The sequence below is a fragment of the Capsella rubella genome, unplaced genomic scaffold, assembly GCF_000375325.1.
Source record: "Capsella rubella cultivar Monte Gargano unplaced genomic scaffold, Caprub1_0 scaffold_3, whole genome shotgun sequence".
NCBI classification, from domain to species: Eukaryota; Viridiplantae; Streptophyta; class Magnoliopsida; order Brassicales; family Brassicaceae; genus Capsella; species Capsella rubella.
In genome coordinates, this window is record NW_006238921.1 from 2,684,123 (window position 1) to 2,711,448 (window position 27,326).

The window sequence follows — 27,326 nt, forward strand, 5'->3', positions numbered from 1 at the left end:
AATACCCTCATTAATGTCACATACCAAACTTCTCCCATTCAGGGGTCCATTTGTAAGAAAGATACCCCTCTTACCCAAATTAAAATAAAGTAAGCTCAAATTTGCAACATAATTCGTTAATTATTCCCAACCTTTTGTTGCTTCCCGTACCCATCATCTATAGTAGTTTATAAAAATCTTGAAATACTCTTATCGTCGTCGCATTATTAAAATAGAATCAGATTTATCCATTTGATTTAATCATTTAAATAAGTTGCATATTTTCGCATAAACTATTAAAGAAAAAAAAACCCCTCTAAATATTCGTTTAGTCACATCTGACTGACCCATTCAATACGATAATTACTACTAGTCGTTTTTTAAAAGAGTAGGAAAATTAATAAATGTATGGGAGTTTTCAGTAAATGCGCTTTAATAAAAGTATAATTCGTTAAGAATAAACAAAAAAAAACAAAGAGAAAATTAAGAAAAGGACAAAATTAATTTAGCTGAGCAATTAAGAAAAAAAAGTTAGGAAGAGAGTCAAAGGGGGCGTTAAGCCAAAGAGCAAAGAGCAAAGCAAATCGGAGTAACAGAGAGAGAGAGAGAGAGAGATTGGAATCTGAAACCGAAACATCGAGATTTACGTTTCTCCGTTGGCGTCACGCCGAAGCTTCCAATTCTTTTTTTCGCCCAGAAAGCCCAACGTTTTTAGCTTAACATCTCTCTCTAAATCTCTACACACACTCACTCTCTCTCTCTTCTGACTGTTTTAATCACTTGTGGGTGGTCACTGAATCTGCATCAATGGCGATTCCAGATTCCTCACTCTTTTCTGCTCTTTTTGCCTTTCGCTCAAGCTTCTTCTTCACGAAATGCCGTTGTTAAAAAAGTGATTTCTCCACTTTCCAATCCCCATCCTCTTTCCTTTGCATTTTATTCCACTCTTTCACTCGTCTTCTTCTTCTACCATCAGCTTCTTCTTCCAATGCCCTTCACCATTCTCGTCTGAACTCACCTCAAAGGTCTCTCTCTCTCCCCCTCACTCACTTTCGATCTTTGTTTTCTTATGTTTAGTTTCGTTGCTTATTCCTACAAGTTTTCTTCGTTTTCAATTTCAATTTCTCTCTTTTGGTTACCTGAATAAAACCCTAGTTTTCTAGTGTTCATTTCTAGATTACAGATCTGGGCAAATCAAGTATCTGGGTTTACATTTCTCTTACTAATCGTTTCTAAAAGTAGTAACTTTCGTAATTTGGGTTTTTTTGAAGATTTCTTATAAACCATACGAGAATTCTTCACATTGTGCATAAAGCTTCCGAAATTTCTGATTTTTATTGATAATCGAGTCATGTTGCATTGGAATTATCGTCATTCTCACTATGGTTATTCAGACGGGTCGTCCATTAGACTTTGCTTTTTAACTTATGGAGAAGTTCATTACGCTTTTCTATCTATCTTTACAACGACCTTTTTAGTTTTACTTACCGCAGATAATTGTCATTATTAAGGAAGCTTTCCATTTCCTTGATCTTTACTCCTGATACATGTGATGTGTCGGTGTCATTCTTGGCTACTTATTCATAGACACAAATTCTTCTCATTTACAAGATTAATGTTATGAAGGGACTCTGAATCATAACGTGATGTGTTTTTTTTCTTCTGTTGCAGTTGCACTTGCTGGTGAATGAGAAAGCTTTAATGTCAGTGAGCCTGAGAGTATAACAAAAGACTGATGATGAAGATTGTTGCCGCGTTCCTTTTCCTTTTGGTCTCGCCTTTTGCTTCCCGTTGTTTCGCTGCAGACATAGAGTCAGACAAGCAAGCACTGCTCGAGTTTGCATCTCTTGTTCCTCACAGTCGCAAACTCAACTGGAACTCCTCAATTCCTATCTGTAATTCTTGGACCGGCATCACCTGCTCCAAGAACAACGCCCGTGTAACCGCACTCCGTTTGCCTGGATCTGGACTTTATGGACCTTTACCTGAAAAAACATTTGAGAAGCTTGATGCCCTCAGGATCATTAGCCTCAGATCCAACTATCTTCAAGGGAACATTCCACCTGTCATTCTTTCTCTTCCATTTATCCGTTCACTCTACTTTCACGACAACAACTTCTCTGGTACTATCCCTCCCGCTTTTGCTCATCGCCTTGTTAATCTTGATCTCTCCGCCAACTCGCTAACGGGAAAGATTCCGGCAAGTTTACAAAACCTTACCCAGCTCACTGATCTCAGCCTCCAAAACAATTCTCTTAGTGGGCCAATTCCTAACCTACCGCCTCGCCTGAAATACTTGAACTTGAGCTTCAATAACCTTAACGGGTCAGTTCCATCTTCTATCAAGTCCTTCCCTGCGTCATCATTTCAAGGTAATAGCCTTCTATGTGGTGCTCCTCTAACTCCATGCCCAGAGAACACCACTGCACCATCTCCTTCCCCGACTCCACCAACAACAGGCCCTGATACAAACAAAAAAGTTCTTTCCACTGGAGCTATTGTGGGCATTGCAGTTGGAGGTTCAGTTCTTTTGTTTATCCTTCTTGCCATCATAACCCTTTGCTGTTCCAAGAAAAGAGATGGTGGGCAAGACAGCACTGCTGTGCCAAAAGCTAAACCCGGGAGGAGTGACAACAAGGCTGAGGAGTTTGGGAGTGGGGTGCAAGAGGCGGAGAAGAACAAGCTGGTCTTCTTTGAAGGAAGTTCATATAACTTCGATCTTGAGGATTTGCTCAGAGCCTCAGCTGAAGTTTTAGGGAAAGGAAGCTATGGCACAACATATAAGGCCATCTTAGAGGAAGGAACCACGGTTGTGGTGAAGAGGCTGAAAGAAGTAGCAGCTGGGAAACGGGAGTTTGAGCAGCAGATGGAAGCCGTGGGAAGGATCAGTCCACATGTGAATGTAGCTCCTCTCCGCGCTTATTACTTCTCAAAAGACGAGAAATTACTCGTGTATGATTACTACCAAGGGGGCAACTTCTCCATGCTGCTTCATGGTAATGTGATGTTTCACATGCTATTCACGATTATAAAAAGAAAAGTGGCGTTGAAGTAACAATATTAGATGAATTGTTTTGCAGGAAACAACGAGGGAGGAAGAGCGGCACTGGACTGGGAAACAAGGTTAAGGATATGTTTGGGAGCTGCAAGAGGAATATCTCACATCCATTCTGCAGCTGGTGCTAAACTCCTACATGGAAACATCAAATCACCAAACGTCCTCTTAACACAAGACCTTCATGTATGTGTCTCTGATTTCGGTATAGCACCATTGATGAGCCACCACACCTTGATCCCATCAAGAAGCTTAGGTTACAGAGCACCAGAGACCATAGAAACCAGGAAACATACCCAGAAATCGGACGTGTACAGCTTTGGTGTACTGTTGCTAGAAATGCTGACAGGGAAAGCAGCAGGGAAGACGACGGGGCATGAGGAAGTGGTGGATCTGCCCAAGTGGGTGCAGTCAGTGGTGAGAGAGGAGTGGACTGGAGAAGTGTTTGACGTAGAGCTCATCAAGCAGCAACACAACGTGGAGGAAGAGATGGTGCAGATGTTGCAGATAGCAATGGCTTGTGTGTCAAAGCATCCAGATACTAGGCCTTCGATGGAGGAAGTGGTTAACATGATGGAGGAGATTCGACCTTCAGGTTCAGGTCCTGGTTCTGGTAACAGAGCCTCCTCGCCCGAAATGATTAGAAGCTCTGATAGCCCGGTTTAGATTGGTTTTTTTTTTCCTTTCTTCTGAAATCATTATTTATTTTGCTTTTTCTTCCTCTTCTTCTTCTTCTTCTTCTTCTTCTTCTTCTTCTTCTTCTTCTTCATAATAAACCGTTTGCTAGTTCTATCATGTCTGACTGCATAATTTTTTCCAAACATTTATGTGGAAAAGTAGTGTAATTGAAACCCTCACCATGAATGCTTTGTAGTTGGTTAGATATATCTAGTCTTTAACTTAAGAGTGTTCGGTTGGTTTGTTTTGGGGTTTTCAGTCTTCCTTTTTTCTTGGGTATCTTTTTCAGCTTGGTCTAGTGATTGATCTAACTAATACTACTCGTTACTATCCTACATTAAGTTAACAGTTTAAAACCCAAATCAAAAGAGTTTTTCTTTTGAGTTCTAAAATATAGTTAAGCTATTTTCTCAAAAAAAAAAAACTAATGTAAAAATAAATATAAAAATGATACGATCATAATTAGTGTTTTATGCAATTCCTAGTTGGAAAAAAATATACATAATAATATATTATTTACGTGGGTCCTAAATTAAGCGGTGAAATAAAAAAAGCTTTTGGGAGAGAGAATAAAATAATAATAATAATAATTAGAAAAGGTAGGTGAAGTGGTACTTGCTGATAGAATCAGAAGGTTCGAGACACTGACTCTTGTTTGTTTAGATTTTGTCTGACAACTCGGAGAAGAAGCTGTAGCGTCAAGCGTGTGTGTTTTGCTTCCTTCTTTGCACTGCTCGATTCTCTTCTCTTCTCTCTCTCTCTCTCTGAAGAATAAGAAGAAGAGGTTCGGTTTGTGTCGGTCGTCCTTATTACAGATCCGATTCCACCATCTCTCTCTCTCTCTCTGGTAAATCCCCCTAATTTCTTTCTCTCCCGATGGCCGACTATTTTGTTTTTGCATGATTTTAGTTTTCACCAGGTTTTTCTCATCGCTTACTCTTATTTGTGCTGTTTGGTTCGGAATCTTCGCCTTACTCAACTGATTGATGATCGGTCTGTTGTGTTCCAATTCCGCAGGTTGTTTTTTATTTTGTGTCCTCTGAGGGTATGGCTTCGAAGCGGATTTTGAAGGAGCTCAAGGATCTGCAGAAGGATCCTCCTTCTAATTGCAGCGCAGGTTGATCTCCCCTTCCTTGTACTAGTTTGTTTAACCGATTTAATTTTGATGTAAGGGTATCAAGTATCATCACATAATAGAACCTTTTTTTAATTCTGTCAACATCCATGTTATGCTTCTCAACCCTCTCTTTTGGTTAAAACTTTTGATTTGCTAGACTCTTTTTACTGACGCATTTCATGGCACTATTATTGTCTGTTATTTTGCAACTCGCACCTCTTAGTCTCTCTTACCTTTGTTTTGTTCTGTATTAGACAAACTTTTAATCTCTCTCAATGAGTTTCCAGAGCTCAGCATGGTTTTGTTGATATGTATGTCAAGTGTCCTTCTTACATATTCTCTACTGATCATCTAATTTTGCTGTGACATTGCTGATTTAGGTCCTGTGGCTGAGGACATGTTCCACTGGCAAGCAACTATCATGGGACCCCCTGAGAGCCCCTATGCCGGAGGAGTTTTTTTGGTTTCCATTCATTTTCCTCCGGATTATCCTTTCAAGCCACCAAAGGTGTTGCTTCTTCTGTCTCAGAATGGTTTTTTTTTTAGCATCCATCTTATCATGTTGTATTACGCTTTTTCAGGTGTCTTTCAAGACTAAGGTGTACCACCCTAACGTCAACAGCAATGGAAGCATTTGCCTTGATATCCTGAAAGAGCAATGGAGTCCCGCTCTTACCATTTCCAAGGTTTTAGTTTTGTTTTCCTACTACTACTACTACTACTACTACTACTACCAGTTAACACCAATCATGTTCCTATTTTGACCAATTCTAATGCGAGTGATTGATGCGCTGCGGAATTCAGGTTTTGTTGTCAATTTGCTCGCTGCTGACTGATCCAAACCCTGATGATCCTCTTGTCCCGGAGATAGCTCATATGTACAAGACAGACAGATCCAAATATGAGTCGACAGCGAGAAGCTGGACACAAAAGTACGCAATGGGTTGATAAGACAAAGGTGATCTCGAGACAAGCAAATGATCTCTTACTTGGCATGGATATGTAAGACTTAAAAAAACGCAAACCATATCATGTGGCTGTAATCGAATAACTTAGCTGCTCGTACTCTTCTTCTGTTCTGATCATGATCACTGTTAACTATATTATTCCGATGGGTCTTGTTTTATTCTCTTGTTTTCTCCTCGCTTGGTTGCAACCACCTAAAACGCAATGTTTGGATTGTCTGGTCCGTTCATGTCTTGATGACATGGGTTGTCCGGTTCACAGTTTGCAAGTGTTATTTGAGACAGACTTGTAAATTTTGCAAAAACTTATAATGTTAATTTTAAAAAATATCGCAAATAAAGTTTGCTCGCAGTTAAGTAAGATTGCCAAAATCATTTAGGACATTTTACTAAACTTTTAGGAACTTATTCCCAAAGTGGTGTATATATCTAGAAATTTAGAATTTTGATGATCAGTACTTTACATATTTGGCACGAGAATAAGAAACTTCCAGACCGACTCTAAGATTCTCTGACGACTATATATATATAACGTAGAAGGAGAGAGTTTTCGCTCTATCCTTTTTTTTGTATCTCTCCTCGCCTCTCTTGCTCGCTAGCTGCTGCACTCCATATTTTTAGTTTCTTTTCTCTCGTGAAAGAAGGCTCTCCAGTTGTGGTACTCTTCTTTCGATCCTTCTTCTGCTTTGTTAAACCTTCCTCTCTCTCTCTCTCTGGTTTCCAATAATACTCGTTAGGTGATTCTCCTACGTACGTTACTTTTGCGTCTTTGTTTCGGAATCTTCCTCTTCTTATATATATATGATCTGTTGTAGTTGAATTATTTGAGGTTTTATTTGCTTTTTTTCTCCATAATATTCATTGTGGTTGTTTTGTTGGAGTTGACGCAGGTTTTTGTGTGTCCGAAAGCATGGCTCCAATCCCTCGGATTTCTAGGGAGCTCAGGGATATGCAAAGAGATCCTCCTACAAACTGTAGCGCAGGTCAGTTATCTTTACTTTATTTTCTTGTCTTTTTTAATATTTAACCGATTGCTTCCTGCTAATTAAAGACTTTTTGAAGTACAAATAAGTTTCAGCGTGACGATTTTGGTTTTTATTTCGGTTCTCTTGTATGTATATTGGTTTCATTTTCATTATATATATATATATATATATATATATATATCGTTTCCATAATGTGGCAATGTTGTCTGATGAGTTGCTGATGAATAAAAGGGTCATATATATAATTCGTAGGTCCTGTGGATGGGGACATGTTCCATTGGCAAGCAACTATCATGGGACCCCCTGACAGTCCGTTTGCCGGAGGAGTATTTTCGGTCAACATTCAATTTCCTCCAGATTACCCTTTCAAGCCACCCAAGGTACGTTTCGTTACGTTGTGGTTGTGGTTGTGGTTGTGGAGTTACAAAATTATGATCACGGAGGCTTAATAATTAGTTACACAATCAATGTTTGGGTATATATAGGTGTCTTTCAAGACTAAGGTGTACCACCCGAACATCAACAGCACTGGAGGCATTTGCCTTGATATCCTCAAAGAGCAATGGAGTCCTGCTCTTACCATATCCAAGGTTTGAGACTCTCGTTTATATGTTTTTTTTGGTGTAATTTTGGTTTGTCTTTCAGTTAATTGTTTTATTGTTTACGTGAGTGAGTGATCGATGTTGTCTTCTTTAGGTTTTGTTGTCGATTTGCTCGCTGCTGACTGACCCGAATCCAGATGATCCTCTTGTCCCGGAGATAGCCCATATATACAAGGTCGATAGACCCAAGTATGAGTCAACTGCGCGAAGCTGGACACAGAAGTACGCCATGGGATGATGATGATGATGATACGACAAAGCTTTTTATCTCGACAAGCCAAAATATAACTCTGTTGTTTTGCATGGAAATGGGAATTTGAAGGGAAATAAGCAAAACGATTATACGATACGATATCATAATCGAATAGAGTCTTATGCCTCATCATCATCATCATCTTACTCCTTCTTTGAAGTCTGAGCAATTTCTTTATTATTCTTAAATAAAACGTATTTTTAAGTTGTTTTGAATCTTTTTTAAAAAGTTGAGTGTTTACCTAAAACAATCTTTATAGATCCTTTTAGATACCTCTCACACTCTTTCTTATAAACAAATACGTAAGAACATTCCAATGTCTGCTTTTCTTCTTTTCATCAAAAAGGAACAATGCTAGAATCAAAATATTTCTTACAGGAAAAATAAACAAAGCGTCTTTTGAGCGAAATTGGTTGACTGCTTTCAAGTCCTTGTTGGTGTTCTTATGAAAGATGTCCCCAATTTGTGAAGCTAAAACGTACGCACGTGTTCCGTTTTTTTTTTTTGGTTTTCCACTATTAATATGCTTATGCTTATATTCAAAGGAATACATTGTATTTGTCACTAGAAAAGAAAAATATTAGTCACAAAATTAGCTAATGGTCGTATCCATTATATAAGTCCATTTACGATTTTACATTATCTATTTAGGCATAAACATAGTTTTCCTCTTCCTTTTGGACTGCAATTCTGAATTACCGACAAAATACAAAAAAAAAAAAAACGTACATACTGCAATCTAACTTTTGAGGATTTAACTAAACTGTTAAAGTAACATTAACAATAATTATATTTTTGTTAGTCGAATTTTATAATATATAGTGTGAAAAGAAAAATAACTGGGAAAAAGAAAAAGACAAAATAAAAAGGTGGAGGGGACAGAGAGGAGAAGGGCAAAAATGTAATAAGAGAGAGAAATTAGAAGGTTGGGTCTGACGCGGTCATAATGGGAGGGAGGGAGCTTCTTCTCCAATCAACGACTCTTCTAATTTGGTCTCCTCTCTCTCTCTCTCTCTCTTCCTTCCCCACCCCCCAAATACGACTGCGTTTTCCCCTTTCGTTTCTTCATCCTCTCCCAACACCTCCCTGATTGCACCACAAACATTTGTTAGGTTTAAACAAAATTAACAGAATTCTCCTCCTTCTCTCTGCCTTTTTCCCTGCTATCCAGCCTCTCTGACCGTATCCGATCTCTAAGGTCCCTTTTTCCTCCTTTTCAAAATCTCTCAATCCTTTTTTTTTTTTTTTTTTTTTGTGTGTTTCTCTGTACATATGGAATCGCTTTAGCTCGTTTCAATTTTTCGTTATTGGCATCATCTTCGCAATTTCGATTAACTGAAAATTTTCCCCCTTTTTTAATTCCAAGCAAAATTTGCAAAAAGGTTCGTTTATTTATACATATTTCAGGCGGATTCGTATTTCCACAACATTCAAATGGGTAGCTGCGTCTCTAAGGTAATTCATTTAACGAAGAAACCTTTTGGTTTTTGTCTCTTGCTGTCCGATTGTATTTCGATGGTAATGTTTTTCAAAATAATATTAAATAAAAAAAACTCTTTGCTTTGTTACGCAGGGCAAAGGAGACGATGATTCCATCCACAACGTCGAGTTTTCCGGTGGCAATGTTCATCTGATTACAACAAAAGAGAGCTGGGATGAGAAATTAGCTGAAGCTGGTCGTGATGGCAAAATCGTAATATCTCCCCCCTCCCCCTTTTGATTTCCCTCTTTTTCTCATGATGCTGTCTCTGTGTGTGTGTGGGTTCTCAAATCTCATAAACCATATTCTTCTATCTCTTCTGTAAACAGGTGGTTGCAAACTTCAGCGCGACATGGTGTGGTCCTTGTAAGATTGTGGCACCATTTTTCATTGAGCTCTCAGAGAAACACCCTTCCATCATGTTCCTTCTTGTAGATGTTGATGAACTCAGCGTAAGTTGTGTATACTTCCATGTCCTCTCTTCTCATGTATATCTTCAAAAATCTTAAAATGTATTTGTGTGGTTTTTTGGTGCAGGATTTTAGCTCATCGTGGGACATAAAGGCAACTCCAACCTTCTTCTTCCTAAAGAATGGACAGCAAATAGGCAAGCTTGTTGGAGCAAACAAACCAGAGCTACAAAAGAAGATCACTTCTATCATTGATTCTGTGCCTGCAAGTCCTCAACGGTCTTGACTCTTGTACCCTTTTCTTCTGAGGTCTGTTCTTGTGTCTTCTTCATGGTGATCAATGGTTGTGAAATGCATAATGTTTTATAGGTCACAAAAACTATTGAGTTAGAGCTTCCTGTTTTATATAATATGCTGCATCTTTTCCATTCTCATTACTCAATATATCCTTGAATCGTCGCAATCTTAATGTGCAAGCCTATAAGCTTCCCTCTAATTTGATATCATATACACTTCACTAATGAAGAGGGGCGATTGTCCAATGCCTCGGGTCATTATAACACCTCCATCTTTCTCTTGCGAATTTCTTGTCCACGATCTATTTCTTCTTTGTATACCTTCACAAATCACTCAAGCAGACAGTGAGGTGAGAAGCCTGAAGTCACCACCTTATGGCTATGGATGATGGATAGGGCTTGGACCGTTCCTTAACCAGATAGAACCAGAGCATTTACATGACTACAGATAATAGGCCAAAGTGTAAGACATAAATTGGCCATCTCTTAAGTTATAACTGTAATTGTAAGTTAAGAGATCAAAACAACCATTTGACTTTGACTCGAAACTAATAAACTAAAAAGAATGCTGGTTGCTATCAGTCTGGTGGTCCAAAGAAACATCGTTTCTCTACTTGTTCACGTTTTGTAACGTTTTTATTCCGTTGAAGAGGGTCAAAGGTCAATATTTGCAGCTCTGGTTCAATAATTTAACAATTTTGTGTTCTCTCAATCAAAACAATTCCTTTCTCATTACATTTAATAAGAGATATCATGAATTAAATATATAAATAGGTTTCTTAGTCAACTGTAGATTTTTGTACATGTTAATATGTTTCAGAATTCGAAGCAGGCAGGAGTAATAGAGTTCATTTCAAGTCGGATGTGGATCGGTGAAGGAATGAAGGAGGCGGCCTGACGTACGTGAAGTTGGTAAATGGGTTGGCCTTCGGATCTGAACTAGGACTGCTTGCTGGAGAATCCAAAACAGACATTTCAGTCCAACACTTGTCAAAGTTTGCTATGCAGTGCCTTCCCGATACCTCCGGCTTGAAACTTGGCTGTACTTCTCTAGCCTCCAGCTTCTTCCAGTTTATTCCCTTGAACCATTTGTGCTGTTTTATCTCCTCTGCTCCAGTCGGTCCACTTCCCAGTCGCCTTCCTGGCTCTTTTTGCAGCAGCTAGACACATTCATTACAAAGTCAGAATCAAAATTGCTCTAAATCCACAAAAAGATAATGACTTCTCAGGTTTGGTTACTTACCCCTTTCAGTAAGGCATGAGCTTCATTAGACAGAAACTTGGGAAGTTTGATCTTGTCCTTTACTATCTTCTGCTGTATCATTCCTTTTCCCCCGACAAAAGGTGGCTGCAGAAGGAAAAACAATGGCATCACAACATAATCTCCGTTATCACCTAAACAAATGCCAAGCTATTAGGATTCTTAGTATACAAAAAAAACAGGCCTATTTTACCTTGCCAGTGAGCATCTCATACAGAAGGATCCCTACGCTCCACCAGTCGGCAGCCTTATCGTGTCCTTTTCCGCGAACAATTTCAGGGGCCATATACTCTGTAGTTCCACACATGGAGTTTGATCTTGTGTTTTCTTCAAATTCCTTTGCCAAGCCAAAGTCTGTTAACATCACGTGGCCATCAACGTCCATGAGTATGTTTTCAGGTTTAAGGTCTCTATGCATTATGCCTTTCTCATGGAGGTGGGAAACTGCAGACACAATTTCTGCAGTGTACACACGAGCCAAGTCCTCTCTGTGAAACAGTAAAAAGACAGAACTAATTAAACCTTGCAGAGTTCTGGTAAAACTCCAAACCTGGTGCTAAAAAGAAAGAATTTACACTAAACCTGAATAGCCCTTGGTGATAGAGCTGGAAGAAAAGATGACCTCCGTTTATAAAGTCGAGCACAAGATAGAGCCTGTACTTGGTCTGCAAGGGAATGTATAAGGCTCAAGTTAAGAAGTAGTAAAGTAAAATCAATAGGAGGCAAACAGAAACAAGTGCAAAATTTTACCTGAAAAGAATATTTGAGTTGGACAATGAATGGATGATCGATTTTGGTTAGAATATCACGCTCAGCTTTCATGTATTCGGCATGGTTCTTCTCAACAATTTTATCTTTTCTCATAACCTTCATGGCATATATCTCAGACGTGTCTTTTTTCCTGACCTGATACACTTTCCCAAATGCACCTTGTCCAACAACCTTCAATATCTCAAAGTCCTCAATGCCTACTACACCTGACACTTCCCCCAGATCTCCCTCTGGTGTTTTGTCACTGTCACTGTCTTCGTTACCAGAGAATTCATCGTTTTCTTTCAACGATTCACCTTCAAGACATTCCACCAAGTCAATTGAGTCCTTAGTCTCTCTTAAGGTGAGCTTGGTCAGCTTCAAAGAATGACTATCGAGTGAAGACGGGCCAACCAATGAGTGGGATCGACTGTAGACAACAGCAGGCTCGTCCAAAAGAACATCACTGGCCTCTCCAGAGGAGTTAGCTTCTGGCATTGGACCAAAAACATCAGAGAAATCAAGCTCAAGATTATCACTGAAGACAGATTTTGGAGGGGTGATGGATAAATAGAGCTGTTTCTGAAGCGGCTTGCCAGTCAGGTTATTGTTGGCAACAGGACACTGAGAAGAAACCATATCAAAAAAATCGCCAAAAGAATGATCACAGAGAAAGAATCTTCACAAGTTCAGCAGGTTGGTGAAGGTCTCCTACAGATGGAGTGAGTGAGGAGAAAATCTGGAATAAGCAAGCCGAAATCAAGGAGGAGAAGCTCTTGTTGTTTCCCTAGTTTAAGGAAACAGTGGATGCTGCACAAGTGCGCAAATGCCATCAAAGTGCTATAAGATCTGCAGTTGATGAAAGTTCGGAGGTTAAAGACATGATCATGTAAAAATCTCAAGTAACGTTTAAATTGACCAAAAATTAATGAAGAGACGTACATACGGAATTAAAAATAAGCAATTACCAAAGCTGTAAAGTCAAAACATATCTGACATTAAGAAAACATCCCACCGACCATATATCTCTAGAGGATCATCACACCCAAATAAATAAAACCCAGAAGTTCTAGAATTGTCGGATTCAGAATCGGTATATACAAAATAAAGTAAAAACTAAAGCAGCTAGCTTTTAGGACCAAAATTTCACCAGGACAAAGAACTCTAATATCTGTAATCCAAACCTTGTTTGAAAATCAGGCGATCAGGTGCCGCCGCATAACACAAGCAATTTTGTAGTACAAAACAAGATAAACAGAGAAAAGCTGTGAGCTGGACCTAAAAAGAAGGTTTCGTGTCGTAGAAACAATTTATGAACTTCAATAAATTTATTTCTAGAAAACAAAAGGAATCCAAACACTGCTAGAGAAAAGTCAAAGATAGATGGAGAGAGAATTTTACCAGGGAATATGCTTTGAGGAAGGAACGAAGGAGACGAGAAGGAGAGAAGACAACTTTTAGAGGAAAGAGGTAATGCCAAACCCAACTAGGAAAAGGTTTCAGAAGGCGCGTGGCTTCTTCTTTTATGTCTCGTTGGATCATGGGGTAAGGACACGTGTTTGTGTTTTATTGGAACCCATTAATTTCTTCTCTGTTTTAGTGGGCCGGCATTATTTTAAGCCCATTACAAGACAATAAGACAGCCGCCACTAGTCTGGTCCAAAAGCAACATCGTTATCACTTGTATGGACAAGTACACGTTTTCAACAAGTTTTTACCAGAGGTCAATGTTAGTTGCTAGACTTCAATAATTGTGATTCTCAATCAAAACATGATACATATAATAAGATTCTCATAAATTCAAATATAAATAAAATAAGCTTCTTAGTCCACCGATTTGTTTTCATTGGTTTGGGATAAAAACAACAACATAATATAGTTCTTCTACAAGTTGGATGTGGATCTGTGAAGGAATGAAGGTGGAGGCCTCACGTATGTAAAGTTGCTAAATGGGTTGGCTTTAGGATCCGAACTGGGACTGCTTGCCGGTGAATCTAAAACAGACATTTCAGTCCAACACTTGTCAAAGTTTGCTATGCATTGCCTTCCCGATACTTCAGGCTTGAAACTTGGCATCACTTCTCTAGCCTCCAGCTTCTTCCAGTTTATTCCCTTGAACCATTTGTGCTGTTTTATCTCCTCTGCTCCAGTCGGTCCACTTCCAAGTCGCCTTTCTGGCTCTTTTTGCAGCAGCTATATATTCATTCATTCCAAAGTCAGAATCAGTATTGCTCTAAATCCAATGCTTCACCAATTCTTAGTACACAACATGTTTACTTACCCCTTTCAGCATTGCATGAGCTTCATTAGACAGAAACTGTGGAAGCTTGATCTTATCCTTCACGATTTTCTGCTGTATCTTTCCTTTGCTACCCATAAATGGTGGCTACAGAAGTAAGAAAAATGGCATCACACAACACATCACCTTAACAAATTACCAAGACACAAGGCTTCATGCAGATTAAAAAAAAAATTTAAAAAAAAAAAGAAAGAAAAAAGTTTACCTTTCCTGTGAGCATCTCATATAGAAGAATTCCTACGCTCCACCAGTCAGCAGCTTTATCATGTCCTTTTCCTCGAACAATTTCAGGTGCCATATACTCCGTAGTTCCGCACATGGAGTTTGATCTTGTGTTTTCTTCAAATTCCTTTGCTAAACCAAAATCTGTTAACATCACGTGACCATCTGTGTCCATGAGTATGTTTTCGGGTTTTAGATCTCTATGCATTATGCCTTTCTCATGGAGATGGGAAACTGCAGACACGATTTCTGCAGTGTACACACGAGCCAAGTCCTCTCTGTGAAACAGTAAAAAGACAGAACTAATTAAACCTTGCAGGGTTCTGGTGAAACTTGATAAGTAGTTCAAAAAGGAAAAACACCAAACCTGAAAAGCCCTTGGTGATAGAGCTGGAAGAAAAGATGACCACCGTTTATAAAGTCGAGCACAAGATAGAGCCTGTACTTGGTCTGCACAAACGGGTATATTGAGAACTCTTAAGTTAACCATTTATGAAATCAAACTACTAAACAGCAAACAAAGGGAAGATGAATTTTTACCTGAAAAGAGTACTTAAGCTGAACGATAAAAGGATGATCAATTTTGGTAAGAATATCGCGCTCAGCTTTCATGTATTCAGCATGGTTCTTCTCCATAATTTGATCTTTCCTCATGACCTTCATCGCATATATCTCAGAGGTCTCCTTTTTCCTGACCTGATACACTTTCCCAAATGCACCTTTCCCAACAACCTTCATAACCTCAAAATCATCTATGCCTACTACACCTGAGACCTTGGCCAGATCTCCCTTTGGTACTTTGTCACTGTCACTGTCGTCGTTACCAGAGAATTCATCGTTTTCTTTCAACAATTCACCTTCAAGACATTCCACCAAGTCAATTGAATCCTTAGTCTCTCGTAGGGTGAGCTTGGTCAGCTTCAAAGAATGACTATCGAGCGAAGACGGCCCAACCAATGAGTGGGAACGACTGTAGACAACGGCAGGCTCGTCATAGACAATATCATTGACCTCTTCAGGGAGTGGACCAAACACATCAGAGAACTCAAGTTCGACATCATCTTTTAACACAGAATCTGAAGAGCTGATGGATAAATATTGCTGTTTCTGGATTTTGTTGGGGACAGGACGCTGTGAGGAAACCATACTCTAAAACCAAAAATCGATACAGAATCACTGAGAAAGCTTAACAAGTTCACCAGCCTGGTGAGGGATTCTGTACCGACAGAAGTTAATGAGGAGAAAACTGGCTAAAACAACTGCTAATCTGGAAAATTTTGGCAAAGGGCAATCCAATAACAAGGAGAAGAAGCTCTTGTTGTTTCCCGATTTTAAGGAAACAGTGGATGCTGCAGAAGTGCGCAAATGCCATGAAGGTTTTATAAGCTCTGCAAGTACATGAAAGTTAACAGATTCATCAGAGGCTACCACATGAACAAATCAAATATCAAGTACAGGATTGAGCAAATATATTAAAACGGAAGCAGAATCAATACAAGCAAGTACATTGGACTAAGAAAACTTCACACCAACCATCTATCCTCACACCCAAATTAAGAAAAGGGATAATTTTTAACTTAAAAGAAAATCTTGAATTAAACCCAAACAAAGCCCTACAATTTCCGGATTTAGGAATCGGTACAACCCAAAATTTCAATAATTCAGATCTACTGGTACGCAAATTTCAAGCAAATCGAGATCTATGACTTGAATCTAACGTTTCTAAGAAACAACAATTCATGAATTTTGATAACTTCTACGATCCAGAAAACAAAAAGAAAAAGAAAAAATCGAATCTACACTATGCGCGAAAGAAACGCAAAACAAGAGATAGAGGGGATTTGATTACCAGAGAGGATGGCTGAGAGAAGGAGACGAGGAAGGAAATGAGGACGAGAGGAGAATTTAAGAGAAGCAGCATTGCAGATCCAGGGATCAAGACACGTGGACGTATCTTATTGGGAGAACGTTGACCAGTTGTTAAATACGCGGCGGAGGTTTTTTTGTCCACTAATTTTGTCTTTTTCTATTGGGCCTTCTCTCACCAAGCCCATTATAAGGAGACGTCCTGATTTTTTTGTTTGTTTCCCGGATTATGTGGATTTCAGATTTCGATTCTACGGATGGCAATGGCTCAAACTCAGACCATGAGATCAAGAGATACATATCGTTTTCAGAGATTACAATCTCTTCATATTCCATCAAATCCTCTCTTAACTTGAACCTTCTTCAATATTAGTCTTAATAGTTGACGTAACAACTGATTGGGTTAGCTGACTTACTGACTATTTCACTAACAACTTTAAGAGTTGATACATGATTTAAACAAATTAATTTTATTTTGATTGTGTATGAAGTAATCCGAAATTTATAGTTGGTAAAATGAATCAATTTGGGTTCAAAAGTTCAAATGGTACCGGGGATGGTATATGCTCTTTTTACTCAAATTTAAATATAGTTATACAAATTTTTATATAATCGAAAAATTGTCTCGCGGCGTTCCAAACATTTATCCTCGGATTCGAAAACATTCTCTCATATACGCAAAAAAAAAAAGATTTAATCCTCCTTATTTAGTACCCGATTAAACTAGGTGTAGATCTGCTTCACGCCCGATTCATGTATGCACCGGTCCTAGTATCCACCAATATCTCTTCGCCTACGTTAATAAAGAGCGGTACAGTAACTACTGCACCCGTTTCGAGTGTAGCCGGCTTTGATCCACCTATACATCCATCACACAACTTTGGCTCAGGCTTGTTTAAACAAAAAAAAACACGAGGACTGATATCTCTCAGCAAGAGATTTCTGCAACATTATTACCTTGCGCAGTGTCACCACGAAGGCCAGGATCAACGTCAACAATTTTCAACTTAACTGTAATCGGTAGATCGAAATCGATAACCTTGCAAAAATCAATCCAGACAGAAACAAGTTAGCATCACCGCATCAATCCTGTGAACTACTCACAGAGAAACTGAGAAAAAAAAAGTGTGTACCTTGTCTTTCCAAAACAGCAAAATGCATTCCATGCCTTCTTTCAGCCATTTCGTCTTGTCACCCATATCAGATTCGTTAAGACGTGTTTCTTCGTATGTGGTCTACAATATAAAAGATGATTTAACAACCAAGAGAAAATCATAACATTATTACACAAATATTTAAGCTATCCGAATGGCTTATATTAGCAAATAAGAGAAGCAAGAATCCATTGGTGACATACCAAATCCATGAAAACAAATTGAGATCCATCTTTGTATGTGAATTGTTTGGTTTCTTTGTATATATTAGCTTCCTCGACCTGTAACATAGAGTGATCACAATCAAGATGGTGAAACTAGAATTAAGATACAAGAAAGAAAAAAGAGAGAGGATATTTACAGAAATTCCAGCACGAAATGTTCTCTCCACTGTGCTGCCATTAACATAGTTCCTGATCTTAGTCCTCACAAATGCCGCACCTTTTCCTGGTTTAACATGAAGAAACTCTGCCCAAAAAACCACGAGAATAATTATTTTTTTAAAAAAATCAATCCAGCATCAAAGCCAAAACAAATAATTAAATCGTCATGAACTAACTAGTAAGAAACAGTATTATCTACCAATTTCCAGAAAACCTTCCCATGTATAGATAACATTGCAGTAATAACGAATTGAGGAAGAAGGATATACCAAGAACACGCCAAGGAGCACCATCGACTTCGATATTGGTTCCGGCTTTGATGTCGTTAGCAGACAAAGAGCAGTGTATCCCTGCAAATCAGATTCGTCAGGATATGAAACAAAAAACAAAAATCAATCGCTTCCCAAATTTGAAGAGATTTGGAGAAAAATTAACTGGGGAATCTGTTGGTTCGGGGAGAAATCCGGACAGGGAGCGCCAATCGAGATAGTGAGATGGATGAAGATGAAGCAGATGAATAAGGGATGCACAAGGAAGGAGATGAAGTTACAGAATATATCGCTCTTCCCGCCATTTTAGTTCTTCCGCCGACGACACAATGGAGTCGAGAGTTTTGGTTGTGGTTACTCTTAGGATAAGGTCCTCAAGTGTAGAAAGAGGAGGACTCGAGGAGGAAGCAAGTGTTTTTTTTTTTACTCTCTCAATTGAACCGAACCATAAAACACCCTAAAATAACAAACCGAACCGAGTCCGGTTAACAACATACGCTTTTATCAGATTTTTAAACCGAAGAGTACCGACTTTAGATTTTAGATTCCTAACCATAGAGCACTAAATACTAGTACCAATTTTAGATTCATATCCAAAGAGTATGTACTATTGAAGAAAAAACTTTTTCTTTTTTTTCTTCATTAAATACATGTTTATTGTCAAGATCGTAGTACAAAAACCAAAACCAGAAGTCAATTTCAATAACATGTGTACAGTATCATAGTTGAATTTCAAATAACACAAAGACCAACAAAATTAGACAGAGCTTTAAGAAACGAAACAACGTTCATCAAATCTCTACCTGATGCTCTTCTTTGAGGGGAATCGGAATCAGACTTGGAACATAAACATAGCTACAAATAAACGGGTCATCGTACTCAAACTGTCCATGCCTTGCTGTCTGGATTTGTTTTGTGATCCCACTTTGACCAATGTCGTAAAACTTGATGCAAATATAACATTTACCATCTTCTTCGTCTACACTTGTCTCACTCCACACCATTATATTCCTGTGCTTAGCCATTTCACTATGGATATGTAACGGTGGGAGACCAGGGCTAGTGTCGACTTTGAAGTATTGGCAACACGAAACAACCTTATCAGTCAAATTGTTTGCCATCCACACCTCCATCCCTGCTGATTCTTCACCTTGTAGTAACAATGAGAGTCTATCTCCATTGAAACAGGCCAACCGAGTCACCCAAGAAGAAGGACAAACGCAAATGTCCTTGAATGTTTCCATGGAGAAATCAAAACTTACAATGAAATAATGTTCCTTCTTCATAGCAATCCAATACATATTACCCTTCACAGACACGCCGCTGCACTTACTATCATCCACCTTCCAATCATACTTAGCATCAAGCCTTCTCCACGAATCAGACTTGAATTCATAGATCTCACAATCTGGATCTGAATACTCATCCTTACGAATACGGCAATGACCAACAACAAGCCTCAAGATTTTGTAGTTATCACGAGATACAGCTCTAGTAATGTCGTATCCAAACCCCAAGAAATCAGTGATCCGGTAACAAACCGACGGTTCGATCCATTTAAAATCTCTCAAAACCGGATTCCAAACTGCGAGATTTGCGTATCTTAATTGTCTCTTATTCCATTTTTGACACAAACACAGCAAGAGTCCGTCACAGTGAACCATAGAATTTACCGGATACGAATCGCGAAACTCGTCCGGGATGATTAATGAAACTGCTGAGAGGGTTCCGGTCACCGGATCCATGATCTGACGATCGTAGATTCTTATGAATCGTTCCGGAGAGTGACTCAAGTGATTGCACATGAATCCTTTGTCGCTGGTGATGAGAGCGTACCATTTCTTGCACGTCGACTTGAATCAGATCAAGGATTCGGCGGGAGTTCTGTAAAGTATTTCTTCTATCAGCTCAAATGGCAGCGACGGCAACATCAAAGACTTTGAAGAAGCCATGGGGAGCGCTTACTGTGAAAACAATCAGAGAGACTGATTCTTGAATAAGGTTTCTTTTTCTTTTTCGTTCCTCTAACCTCTTATCTTTACTGGAGAAGTTGATGACATTATTGGTATTATCCATACACAAAACATTCCACAAACCTGTACGTACTTTTATAGAATTATGTTGATTATTATTATGTACAATGTTGATTATTAAATCTAAAAGAAGAAATGTTTGATTATTATGTACAGCAATCACAACCAATCTCTCCGGATTCATAAATAACGCCAAGAAAAAGGAAAGAAAAAAAAACTTTTTTTTTTATATATATATATTTGGAATCCAAAAAAAAACAAATCAAGGCCAAAAATATAGAAAACAAATAGGACGAAAAAGAAGAAAGAAATATGAACAAATCAAAACCCTTCCAGACTAGTTCTCCTACCACTCGCTGAAGACGATCTCCGAACCTCTTCCCTAGCCATCTCCTCCAAGGATGAACAAGCTCTTGGCGGAAACACTGGTGGGAACGCGAGCGCCCGTTCCCGTTCCCTTATGGGTGAAACCGACGGTCGTCGTGGAGGAGGCGAGGGTGAAAAGCTTGACCTTGGTGGCGCTGACGCTGGGGTCCAAACAATGGTGTTGAGGCTGCTTGATCTTCCCATATGTTTCCTTTCCGTGACCGGTGCGGGTTCTCTTAACGGGAACCTACACGAGTACTTCATGTCCTGTATGACCTTGAGTTGTTCCACAATGTTTCTCATGGTTGGACGCTCTGATGGCTCCACCTGCAGACATTTCTGTGCTATATCCGCTACGCTCCTTGTAGCTTTCATCGGGAACCGACCTTTCAGCTGAGGATCCATTATGAGTGAGAGCCTGCAATCGTCTGCTAGAAAAGCTCGGCTCCATTTCACCAAGTTCCTCTCTTCTTTCGGGTAAGCTCCGTCCATGTTCTTCCGCCCCGTCAACATCTCAAGAAGAACTATTCCGTAGCTCCACACGTTGCTCTTCGGGGTCAAAAGCCCTCTCTCTAGTGTCTCCACCGAGAGGTTTGCAAGTGCTGAACTGTTTGATGTCTCTGTCTCGGGAACATTCCCTGCACAACCGTATCCCGATAGCTTGGCGCTGAAATCTTTGTCGACTTGGATACTAGCAGTAGAAAATTCATTGTACATTGCCTGTTCAGTCAGAGGACGAAACAGGCTCAATCACCAAATATGTTATCATCCAAGTTCACAAACAAATGATGATGGATATGACTTTTGTGCATACCTGAAACGGGCCTTCTTCGTGCAAGAAGGTTAAGCCCTGAGCTGCGCAAAGAGCAATCTTCATTCTAGTGTTCCAATCAAGTGGAGGGCCATCTGATCTCCCATGCAGCAACCGGTCCAAACTACCGAGAGTCAGCCTCTCGTACACCAACATTCTTGTGTCAGAACCATCACGGGCATGATAGCCTACCAGTTTACACAGATTTTGGTGTTGCAGCGAGGCCAATGTGTTCACTTCATTAATGAACTCTCTGATACTCTGTGGAATAACAATAACACTATTAAGGAAACAAGCATGTTGCATACTAAGGAAACAAACACATAGATTAATATTTTACTTAGAATCGAGGTAACATAACCAGAAATGTTAATATACCTGAGTAGTCACGTGAAGTCGCACAACAGTTGCGTCGACCTTCTTTAAGGCTGAGGTAGAAGCTTCATCACCAAAGGAAGCCATGTACATAACAGAAGAAAGACCTTCCAACACACATCGGTCAGTGTAAAAAGCGCTACAAGCAGCAGCCACTTCATCATATGAGAAGCTCCTAACAGTCCCGCTAGGTGGCAAAGGCAAAGGTCCAGATGGAGCTGCGGATGAGGACAAGCGACCGCTGCTTCCATTGAAGGACTTAAAGCTTCCCCAATTCTTCAAGGAAGAACCAGTCTTTGGGGATGGCAGGGGAAGCGGTTGAGGACTAGATTCTTTAGTAGAAGAGCGTGGGTCTCTTGGTTGGTCATCTTGGTCGTCGTGATAAACTCCAACAAGAAAATCCCTTTCCGCAGCACCGTGAATGCTAGACGGAGCAGACATCACTCTGGCACGGCTACCCCTCTCTCCGGTTCCACCACTACCAGACTGGATAGGCTTCACACGAGTTCTGAAACTCGGAGGAGCCGATTGTAAATTACGGCCTGGAATCTTGGGCGGCTCAGGTAAAGCAGTTGGCCTACTCTCTTCAGGATCAAACCGCTTCATAGACACCGAGCCACGTTTCTTCTTGCTCTTCAGAGGGAAACAACCCAGAACCATCTTTGTCCAATCTTCTTCTGATCACCAATTTGATTGATTCAAACTAACGGATGCTAATGAATAAAACGGGGGATATAAAATCGAGCCTCGGAATGCATAAAAACTCGGGAGACGTCACAAAATCACCTGAAAATGAGTTCAAACACACAAACTGATTAGAAAAAAACATCCAGATCCGTTCTTATTTTATGCATGTGTAATGTGTTAAACCAATTGCCACAGAAATCGTTCAAGACAAAACAATATTATTCAAGTACAACTGTAGATAAAATATCGTCTTCTAACAGATCTCGTGGGGGTTCAGAAGTAGAAGTTGAAGCAAAGAGGGACAGTAACATATAAACCCTAATTCAAATAAACAGTGAAAGAGCAAAAATTTAATAAATCTAAGAGACGCTTTCGATTTGTGCAATGACGACATCCCATTAAGATAAAAATTCGGTAAAGACAAGAGACAAGGACAATAAATCCAGTAATACAACGAACTTTCTTTTCTCCCTTTAAACCCAAAAAAAAAAAAAAAAAAAAAAAAAAAAAAAATCGCATTATCATTAGATAGATAGATAGATAGATATTTTCAATCCAATTCTAAATTAAAAATAAAAAAATCAATTTTTCCACTATTGAAAGTGAGGGAATTCATAATTTTCAATCGAAACAAAAGCTTAGGATCTATTCCTGAGGAAAAAATAGTTATCCGAATGGAAGATAAAGAAGAGGAAAAGGTAAAATTAACAAAAACACAAATTCGATCTAGGAAAAAAAAAGAAGAAAACAGACATAAGAGAGACAGGAATCAGTTCACACCTAGACGAGACGAAGAAGAACACAAAGAAAATTCTAAGGAGAAGAAACTGAAACTGCTGCGGCTAGAGAGAGAGAGATGCAAAAAATTGAATTTTCTGGGAGGAAGAAGAAGAAGAAGAAGAAGAAGAAGAAGGGGGGAGGAAACTCATAAGAGAGAGAGAGAGAGGTCTGTCTGTTTAGAGGAAAGTGAGAGAGAGAGAGAGAGAAGAAGAAATAGATAGAGAGAGAAAGAAAGAAACAAAGGGTGGGACCCAGAAGAGGCAGTGGTCAAAGTTCAAACCAAAACAGATATCCAAAAGATTTTATTATTATTATTATTATTACCACTTTGCTTTGCTTAGTCTTAATTCTTAAACTCTCTTACTCTCTCTCTCTCTCTATAACTTTTTCCCTGGTCCTCTTATTTTCAATTCCTCAGCTAACTTGTTTGGAATTTTCTCTACTCTCCTTTTTCATTCCTTCTTTGAGTTTCCCCTTTTTGTTTTCTTCTTCATAAACCTCGTCACATTATATTAAATCCTTCATTCACATTATTTTCATTTTCCTCAAATAAAGTAACTGCTCTTTTTTTAAAAAAAAAACTCAAAATGAATTGTGGTACATGTTCCAATAAACTTTTATTGATAGAATTTTTTGTAAGAAAAGAATATATATATATATATATCATATGAAAATACATACATGGACACTTCTTTCTCAAATTTAGTTTTTTTTTTTTATGATTCTCAAATTTGGTTTTTGATATATTTTATCATCTCTTATCATATTTAATCTAATATTATTTCATATAACATTTATAGCGATCAAATTTATTATTTAGCGATCTAGCTCAATTTATACTAATATTATCATCATCGTATACATTAATTTCTAAAAATTGTAGATACATTGTTATATATTATTACTTTTAACTCATTAATTTTAAAACTAGTATTTATAACGATCTAATTTACCATTAAGCGAGATCATCTTTAGTGTATTATTGACTTGTATTAATATCATCTTCATAAATAATATTTATATAAATTTTATATATTGTACATTGTATTAAATTATTATTATTAATTTATTTAGTTTTAAATAAATAATAGCGATTTATCTATGAACAATTGTACTATTTTGGCAATTTTTATTAATGTTTTATAACGTGTATTTAATTTTTAAAAAATTCTTTTCGTCATTATATAATTCTCAATTTTTTAAAACTTATATACAATATATTTATACATTATTTTAATTACCTTAAAAATATTTAAAACGGTTAATTTATTAGATTAAATTTAGGAACTATTCACATACGCTATCTGTATCTATACCTTTTTTTTCTCTTGGACAAAAGCCACTCATCTGTGACTATACCTAAGAAAATGAAATAACAACTTGGAACAATTAGATAATCCTGATTTCTGGGTATATTGGTATAGTTTGGGGGTTTAAAAATAAATAAAACTCAATAGAAATCAGATAAGGTAGGGAAAATTTGTAAAAACAAAACAAAAAAATCAGGAGGAGGAAAGCCTAGATTTCCAGTAAAGAGGGCCTCGAGAAAAGCGACATCTCAGTCAAACTTAGAAAAACTAGTTTTGTCCTTCCTTTTTTTTTTTTAATTAATACACTCTTTATTTCTAGTAATTTTTTATTTGGTTTCTTGTTGTTCAATAAAAATAGGCCGTATCTATCTCTCTCTCAAATGATATTAAAATCGAAAATACAAAAATACTAATTGTTTCTTATTAATTGGGTTTTTGTTTAATCAGGTCAAAATGACTAAATCAGATAGGTTGTTGACTAAACATCGCACACGTTCATTTAAATCGCATTGCCCCCTCCTTTCTTCATCAACGGTTCTTATTTAGTCACGTCTTTGCTAATGTGGGACCCGCTGACATCGTTCCTCTGAAGACTTTAGAAATCCTATTAATTAACTAATTATTTATTATAGATTTAGCTACAAAAAAGGTGTTTAAGCACACGCGCGACGTGCACGCGTGCGACGACGATGAACTCTCTCATATAAATCAGACAACAGAGGACACGTGGGGTCCTTTCGAACCACTCTCTCTCTCTCTACTTCCCTAATTTCTCGAGTTTATGATAATAAAATGCAAATTTTCACAAATTGTTACAGTGGTTTTATTATTTTTGGTAATTTTTTTTTTTTTTGGTTGATTTAACTGAATTATCAAGAAGCATTGCTGCATACATAGATAGAAGGGGGTTTTGATTTTAAAGGATGTTTTTTTAAAAATTTGTCCTTTTAGGGTTTCTGCGGTAAATTGTCAGTTATACCTAAATTACCCTTTTAAATAAATAAAATTAATTTTTAATTAATTTTTAAATTAAAACATATCAACAATTAAAGATTAATAAGATTTAATGTTAAACAAAAGAGTTTTGGATGAAAGTATGTTGATTTTGATATTGAAAAAATCATTCTGCAATATTTAGAATACATCTTCTGTATTCTAAATATTTTAGATTATGAATTCTGCACACTCTACATGTTCTAAAAATTGTAGATTACAAATTCTTCGCATTGCACTTGTTCTGAAAATTTTAGAATATATATATCTTCTAAAAAAATTAGAACTCAAGTTTGGTTGGTGTTTTACAAAATTTGGAATATGTATTCTACATGTTACTCTATATTCTACAAATTTTAGAATTTATTTTCTACACTTTACCCTATATTCTGCAAAAGTTAGATCATCAATTCTACACTTTACTCTTCGTTCTTCATATTTTAGAAAATGTATTCTACGAATTTTTAGAACTATCTTATACAAGGAAATTGAATCCTAAATTAAAGGAAACAAAATATTTTGTATTCCCTAATATCTAGAAATCATATATTTTTATTTTGAGTGAACGTTAGGTGTATATACAGTCCTTGAGTTTGACCAAAAATTAAAAACTAACAATATCAAAGAGCTAGTCTCAAACAATCTTCCTAGTTTAGGTTTGATAATCACGAACAAATGAAGTTTTTATTTTTCAGAAAATTTTGACATCGTCGAGTCTATCTTTGGTTTTTTTTACCTTTTTACAATATTAAATGAGAAGAGTTTTTTTTTAAAAGGAAAAATAATATATGTTTTTGATTTTTTTAGATTTAAGAATATCTTTTTTTCTTACAGAAAATTTCCTAATTTGATGTTTTTTTTTTCAAAAAGTTTGATGTTTATTTCCATATAATTTAAGTAAGGATATAATTGAGCATTTTCCTATTCTAAAACCTAATATACCAAACTAAAAAAAAAAAAGGCATAAATGAACAAATTAAAAAAAACATCCTTTAAAATCAATTTTCCCTAGATAGAAACTACTTATAAGTTGATATGTATCCGAGTTTTAAGGTTTTTTATTACTTGACTTTAACTCTAACTCCTAGTTCGTTCCTAAAAGTGCTTCTTATTCTTTTTTTTGTTTCATTCTTCTTCTTTTTTTCCTATTTTGGCGGAGCTTCCTTCCTCTCGGGCCTTCGCCGCTTTTTCTCAGCAACGTTTGGAAGACTCTCTGCCTATATATATATAATGTTTACATCATCATTTTTCCCCCCTCCCAATTGTATTTACAAGACTTGTCAATCGTTTTATATTTTCTTTGTTGTAGATGCAATGTGCATCATATATATGACTAACTTGTGCGTCTGACATATACCAAATCATATCATACGCTACACTAATATGACAATTTTAGTGATTTATATTACCAACTGAAAATTTATTTATTATTCACACAAACGTAATATATCGTATAGGCGGTTTATCTCAAAAAAACTTATATAATATACTAGTAGTATTTGACCAAACGAAAAAAACCCTATGAAGATATATATTGCGTAAATTTTGAACACTATGCACGTTTTCTATGCTGTTTTTGTTGATACGCAATTTAATAATGTTCTGGTATAGGCGTCTACTTTTCTCCTTCTTTGCTAGACTTTTTTTTTCTTTCGAGTTTAGTTGGAATCATATTTCATATATATATTTATGGTTTGAATAGAGGTCGGCTTTACTTTGGTTTCATCTATTTGAATTGAACAAGCCACACCATTCTTTTTTTTAATGACACGTTTGACTAATTATTATACTACCTACTGCTGAGAAATCATGCATATTCACTGTTTCTACATATTTAGGTTCTTAAAATATATTCGTACTCTGTAAATAATTTCATGATGTGATATTTGAACATATTGCCAACTTCGAAATATGTATGTTGTAAAGGTTTTACTATCTTTACTCAA

General features: G+C 37.4%; 9 protein-coding genes across 14 annotated transcripts; 4 read left to right on the forward strand and 5 right to left on the reverse strand.

Annotated features, from left to right (window-relative positions):
* Window positions 1-547: 547 nt before the first annotated feature.
* Window positions 548-3,942, forward strand: LOC17891692 (probable inactive receptor kinase At3g08680). The gene is made up of 3 exons (XM_006297131.2): window positions 548-1,004; window positions 1,651-2,975; window positions 3,060-3,942. Exons 2-3 carry the CDS (start codon window positions 1,715-1,717, stop codon window positions 3,698-3,700), a joined length of 1,902 nt encoding a protein of 633 aa, XP_006297193.1. The 5' UTR covers window positions 548-1,004; window positions 1,651-1,714; the 3' UTR covers window positions 3,701-3,942.
* A 447-nt stretch (window positions 3,943-4,389) lies between these two features.
* Window positions 4,390-5,970, forward strand: LOC17893242 (ubiquitin-conjugating enzyme E2 11). Of its 3 annotated transcripts, none has more exons than XM_023786208.1 (5): window positions 4,390-4,556; window positions 4,729-4,829; window positions 5,210-5,337; window positions 5,411-5,515; window positions 5,634-5,970. In XM_023786208.1, exons 2-5 carry the CDS (start codon window positions 4,760-4,762, stop codon window positions 5,775-5,777), a joined length of 447 nt encoding a protein of 148 aa, XP_023641976.1. In that variant the 5' UTR covers window positions 4,390-4,556; window positions 4,729-4,759; the 3' UTR covers window positions 5,778-5,970. The 3 variants fall into 3 exon arrangements, with proteins under 3 accessions (XP_023641976.1, XP_006298742.1, XP_023641975.1); XM_006298680.2 differs by having other exon boundaries at window positions 4,454-4,559; window positions 4,730-4,829; XM_023786207.1 differs by having other exon boundaries at window positions 4,552-4,631; window positions 4,730-4,829.
* A 407-nt stretch (window positions 5,971-6,377) lies between these two features.
* On the forward strand, window positions 6,378-7,842 carry LOC111831504 (ubiquitin-conjugating enzyme E2 11-like). Its single transcript, XM_023786064.1, has 5 exons — window positions 6,378-6,452; window positions 6,685-6,777; window positions 7,033-7,160; window positions 7,266-7,370; window positions 7,477-7,842. Exons 2-5 carry the CDS (start codon window positions 6,705-6,707, stop codon window positions 7,618-7,620), a joined length of 450 nt encoding a protein of 149 aa, XP_023641832.1. The 5' UTR covers window positions 6,378-6,452; window positions 6,685-6,704; the 3' UTR covers window positions 7,621-7,842.
* Window positions 7,843-8,604: 762 nt separating this feature from the next.
* On the forward strand, window positions 8,605-9,962 carry LOC17892176 (thioredoxin H9). 2 transcript variants are annotated; one of them, XM_006298715.2, is made up of 5 exons: window positions 8,605-8,833; window positions 9,043-9,090; window positions 9,209-9,328; window positions 9,445-9,567; window positions 9,653-9,962. In XM_006298715.2, exons 2-5 carry the CDS (start codon window positions 9,070-9,072, stop codon window positions 9,809-9,811), a joined length of 423 nt encoding a protein of 140 aa, XP_006298777.1. In that variant the 5' UTR covers window positions 8,605-8,833; window positions 9,043-9,069; the 3' UTR covers window positions 9,812-9,962. The 2 variants fall into 2 exon arrangements, with proteins under 2 accessions (XP_006298777.1, XP_023641780.1); XM_023786012.1 differs by having other exon boundaries at window positions 8,605-9,090.
* Window positions 9,963-10,506: 544 nt separating this feature from the next.
* LOC17891152 (serine/threonine-protein kinase AtPK2/AtPK19) lies at window positions 10,507-13,331 on the reverse strand. 3 transcript variants are annotated; one of them, XM_023787028.1, is made up of 6 exons: window positions 13,234-13,331; window positions 11,833-12,681; window positions 11,665-11,747; window positions 11,276-11,570; window positions 11,065-11,169; window positions 10,507-10,981 (listed from the first exon to the last, which is right to left on the reverse strand). In XM_023787028.1, exons 2-6 carry the CDS (start codon window positions 12,469-12,471, stop codon window positions 10,670-10,672), a joined length of 1,434 nt encoding a protein of 477 aa, XP_023642796.1. In that variant the 5' UTR covers window positions 12,472-12,681; window positions 13,234-13,331; the 3' UTR covers window positions 10,507-10,669. The 3 variants fall into 3 exon arrangements, with proteins under 3 accessions (XP_023642796.1, XP_023642797.1, XP_023642798.1); XM_023787029.1 differs by lacking the exon at window positions 13,234-13,331 and adding an exon at window positions 13,017-13,120; XM_023787030.1 differs by lacking the exon at window positions 13,234-13,331 and adding an exon at window positions 12,801-12,982.
* Window positions 13,332-13,575: 244 nt separating this feature from the next.
* LOC17891443 (serine/threonine-protein kinase AtPK1/AtPK6) lies at window positions 13,576-16,279 on the reverse strand. The gene is made up of 6 exons (XM_006297557.2): window positions 16,203-16,279; window positions 14,894-15,741; window positions 14,721-14,803; window positions 14,337-14,631; window positions 14,114-14,218; window positions 13,576-14,025 (listed from the first exon to the last, which is right to left on the reverse strand). Exons 2-6 carry the CDS (start codon window positions 15,497-15,499, stop codon window positions 13,717-13,719), a joined length of 1,398 nt encoding a protein of 465 aa, XP_006297619.1. The 5' UTR covers window positions 15,500-15,741; window positions 16,203-16,279; the 3' UTR covers window positions 13,576-13,716.
* Window positions 16,280-16,776: 497 nt separating this feature from the next.
* LOC17891832 (elongation factor P) lies at window positions 16,777-18,411 on the reverse strand. The gene is made up of 7 exons (XM_006298394.2): window positions 18,192-18,411; window positions 18,026-18,106; window positions 17,735-17,841; window positions 17,577-17,654; window positions 17,353-17,454; window positions 17,177-17,258; window positions 16,777-17,078 (listed from the first exon to the last, which is right to left on the reverse strand). Exons 1-7 carry the CDS (start codon window positions 18,328-18,330, stop codon window positions 16,960-16,962), a joined length of 708 nt encoding a protein of 235 aa, XP_006298456.1. The 5' UTR covers window positions 18,331-18,411; the 3' UTR covers window positions 16,777-16,959.
* Window positions 18,412-18,681: 270 nt separating this feature from the next.
* Window positions 18,682-19,977, reverse strand: LOC17890898 (F-box protein At3g08750). The gene is given in 1 exon segment (XM_006299165.2): window positions 18,682-19,977. A coding segment is annotated over 1 exon segment (1,161 nt). The 3' UTR covers window positions 18,682-18,816.
* A 177-nt stretch (window positions 19,978-20,154) lies between these two features.
* LOC17891622 (probable serine/threonine-protein kinase PBL7) lies at window positions 20,155-23,121 on the reverse strand. Its single transcript, XM_006297288.2, has 4 exons — window positions 23,078-23,121; window positions 21,614-22,396; window positions 21,239-21,496; window positions 20,155-21,144 (listed from the first exon to the last, which is right to left on the reverse strand). The coding sequence occupies exons 2-4, from the start codon at window positions 22,268-22,270 to the stop codon at window positions 20,380-20,382; spliced, it is 1,680 nt and encodes a 559-aa protein (XP_006297350.1). The 5' UTR covers window positions 22,271-22,396; window positions 23,078-23,121; the 3' UTR covers window positions 20,155-20,379.
* Window positions 23,122-27,326: the final 4,205 nt, after the last annotated feature.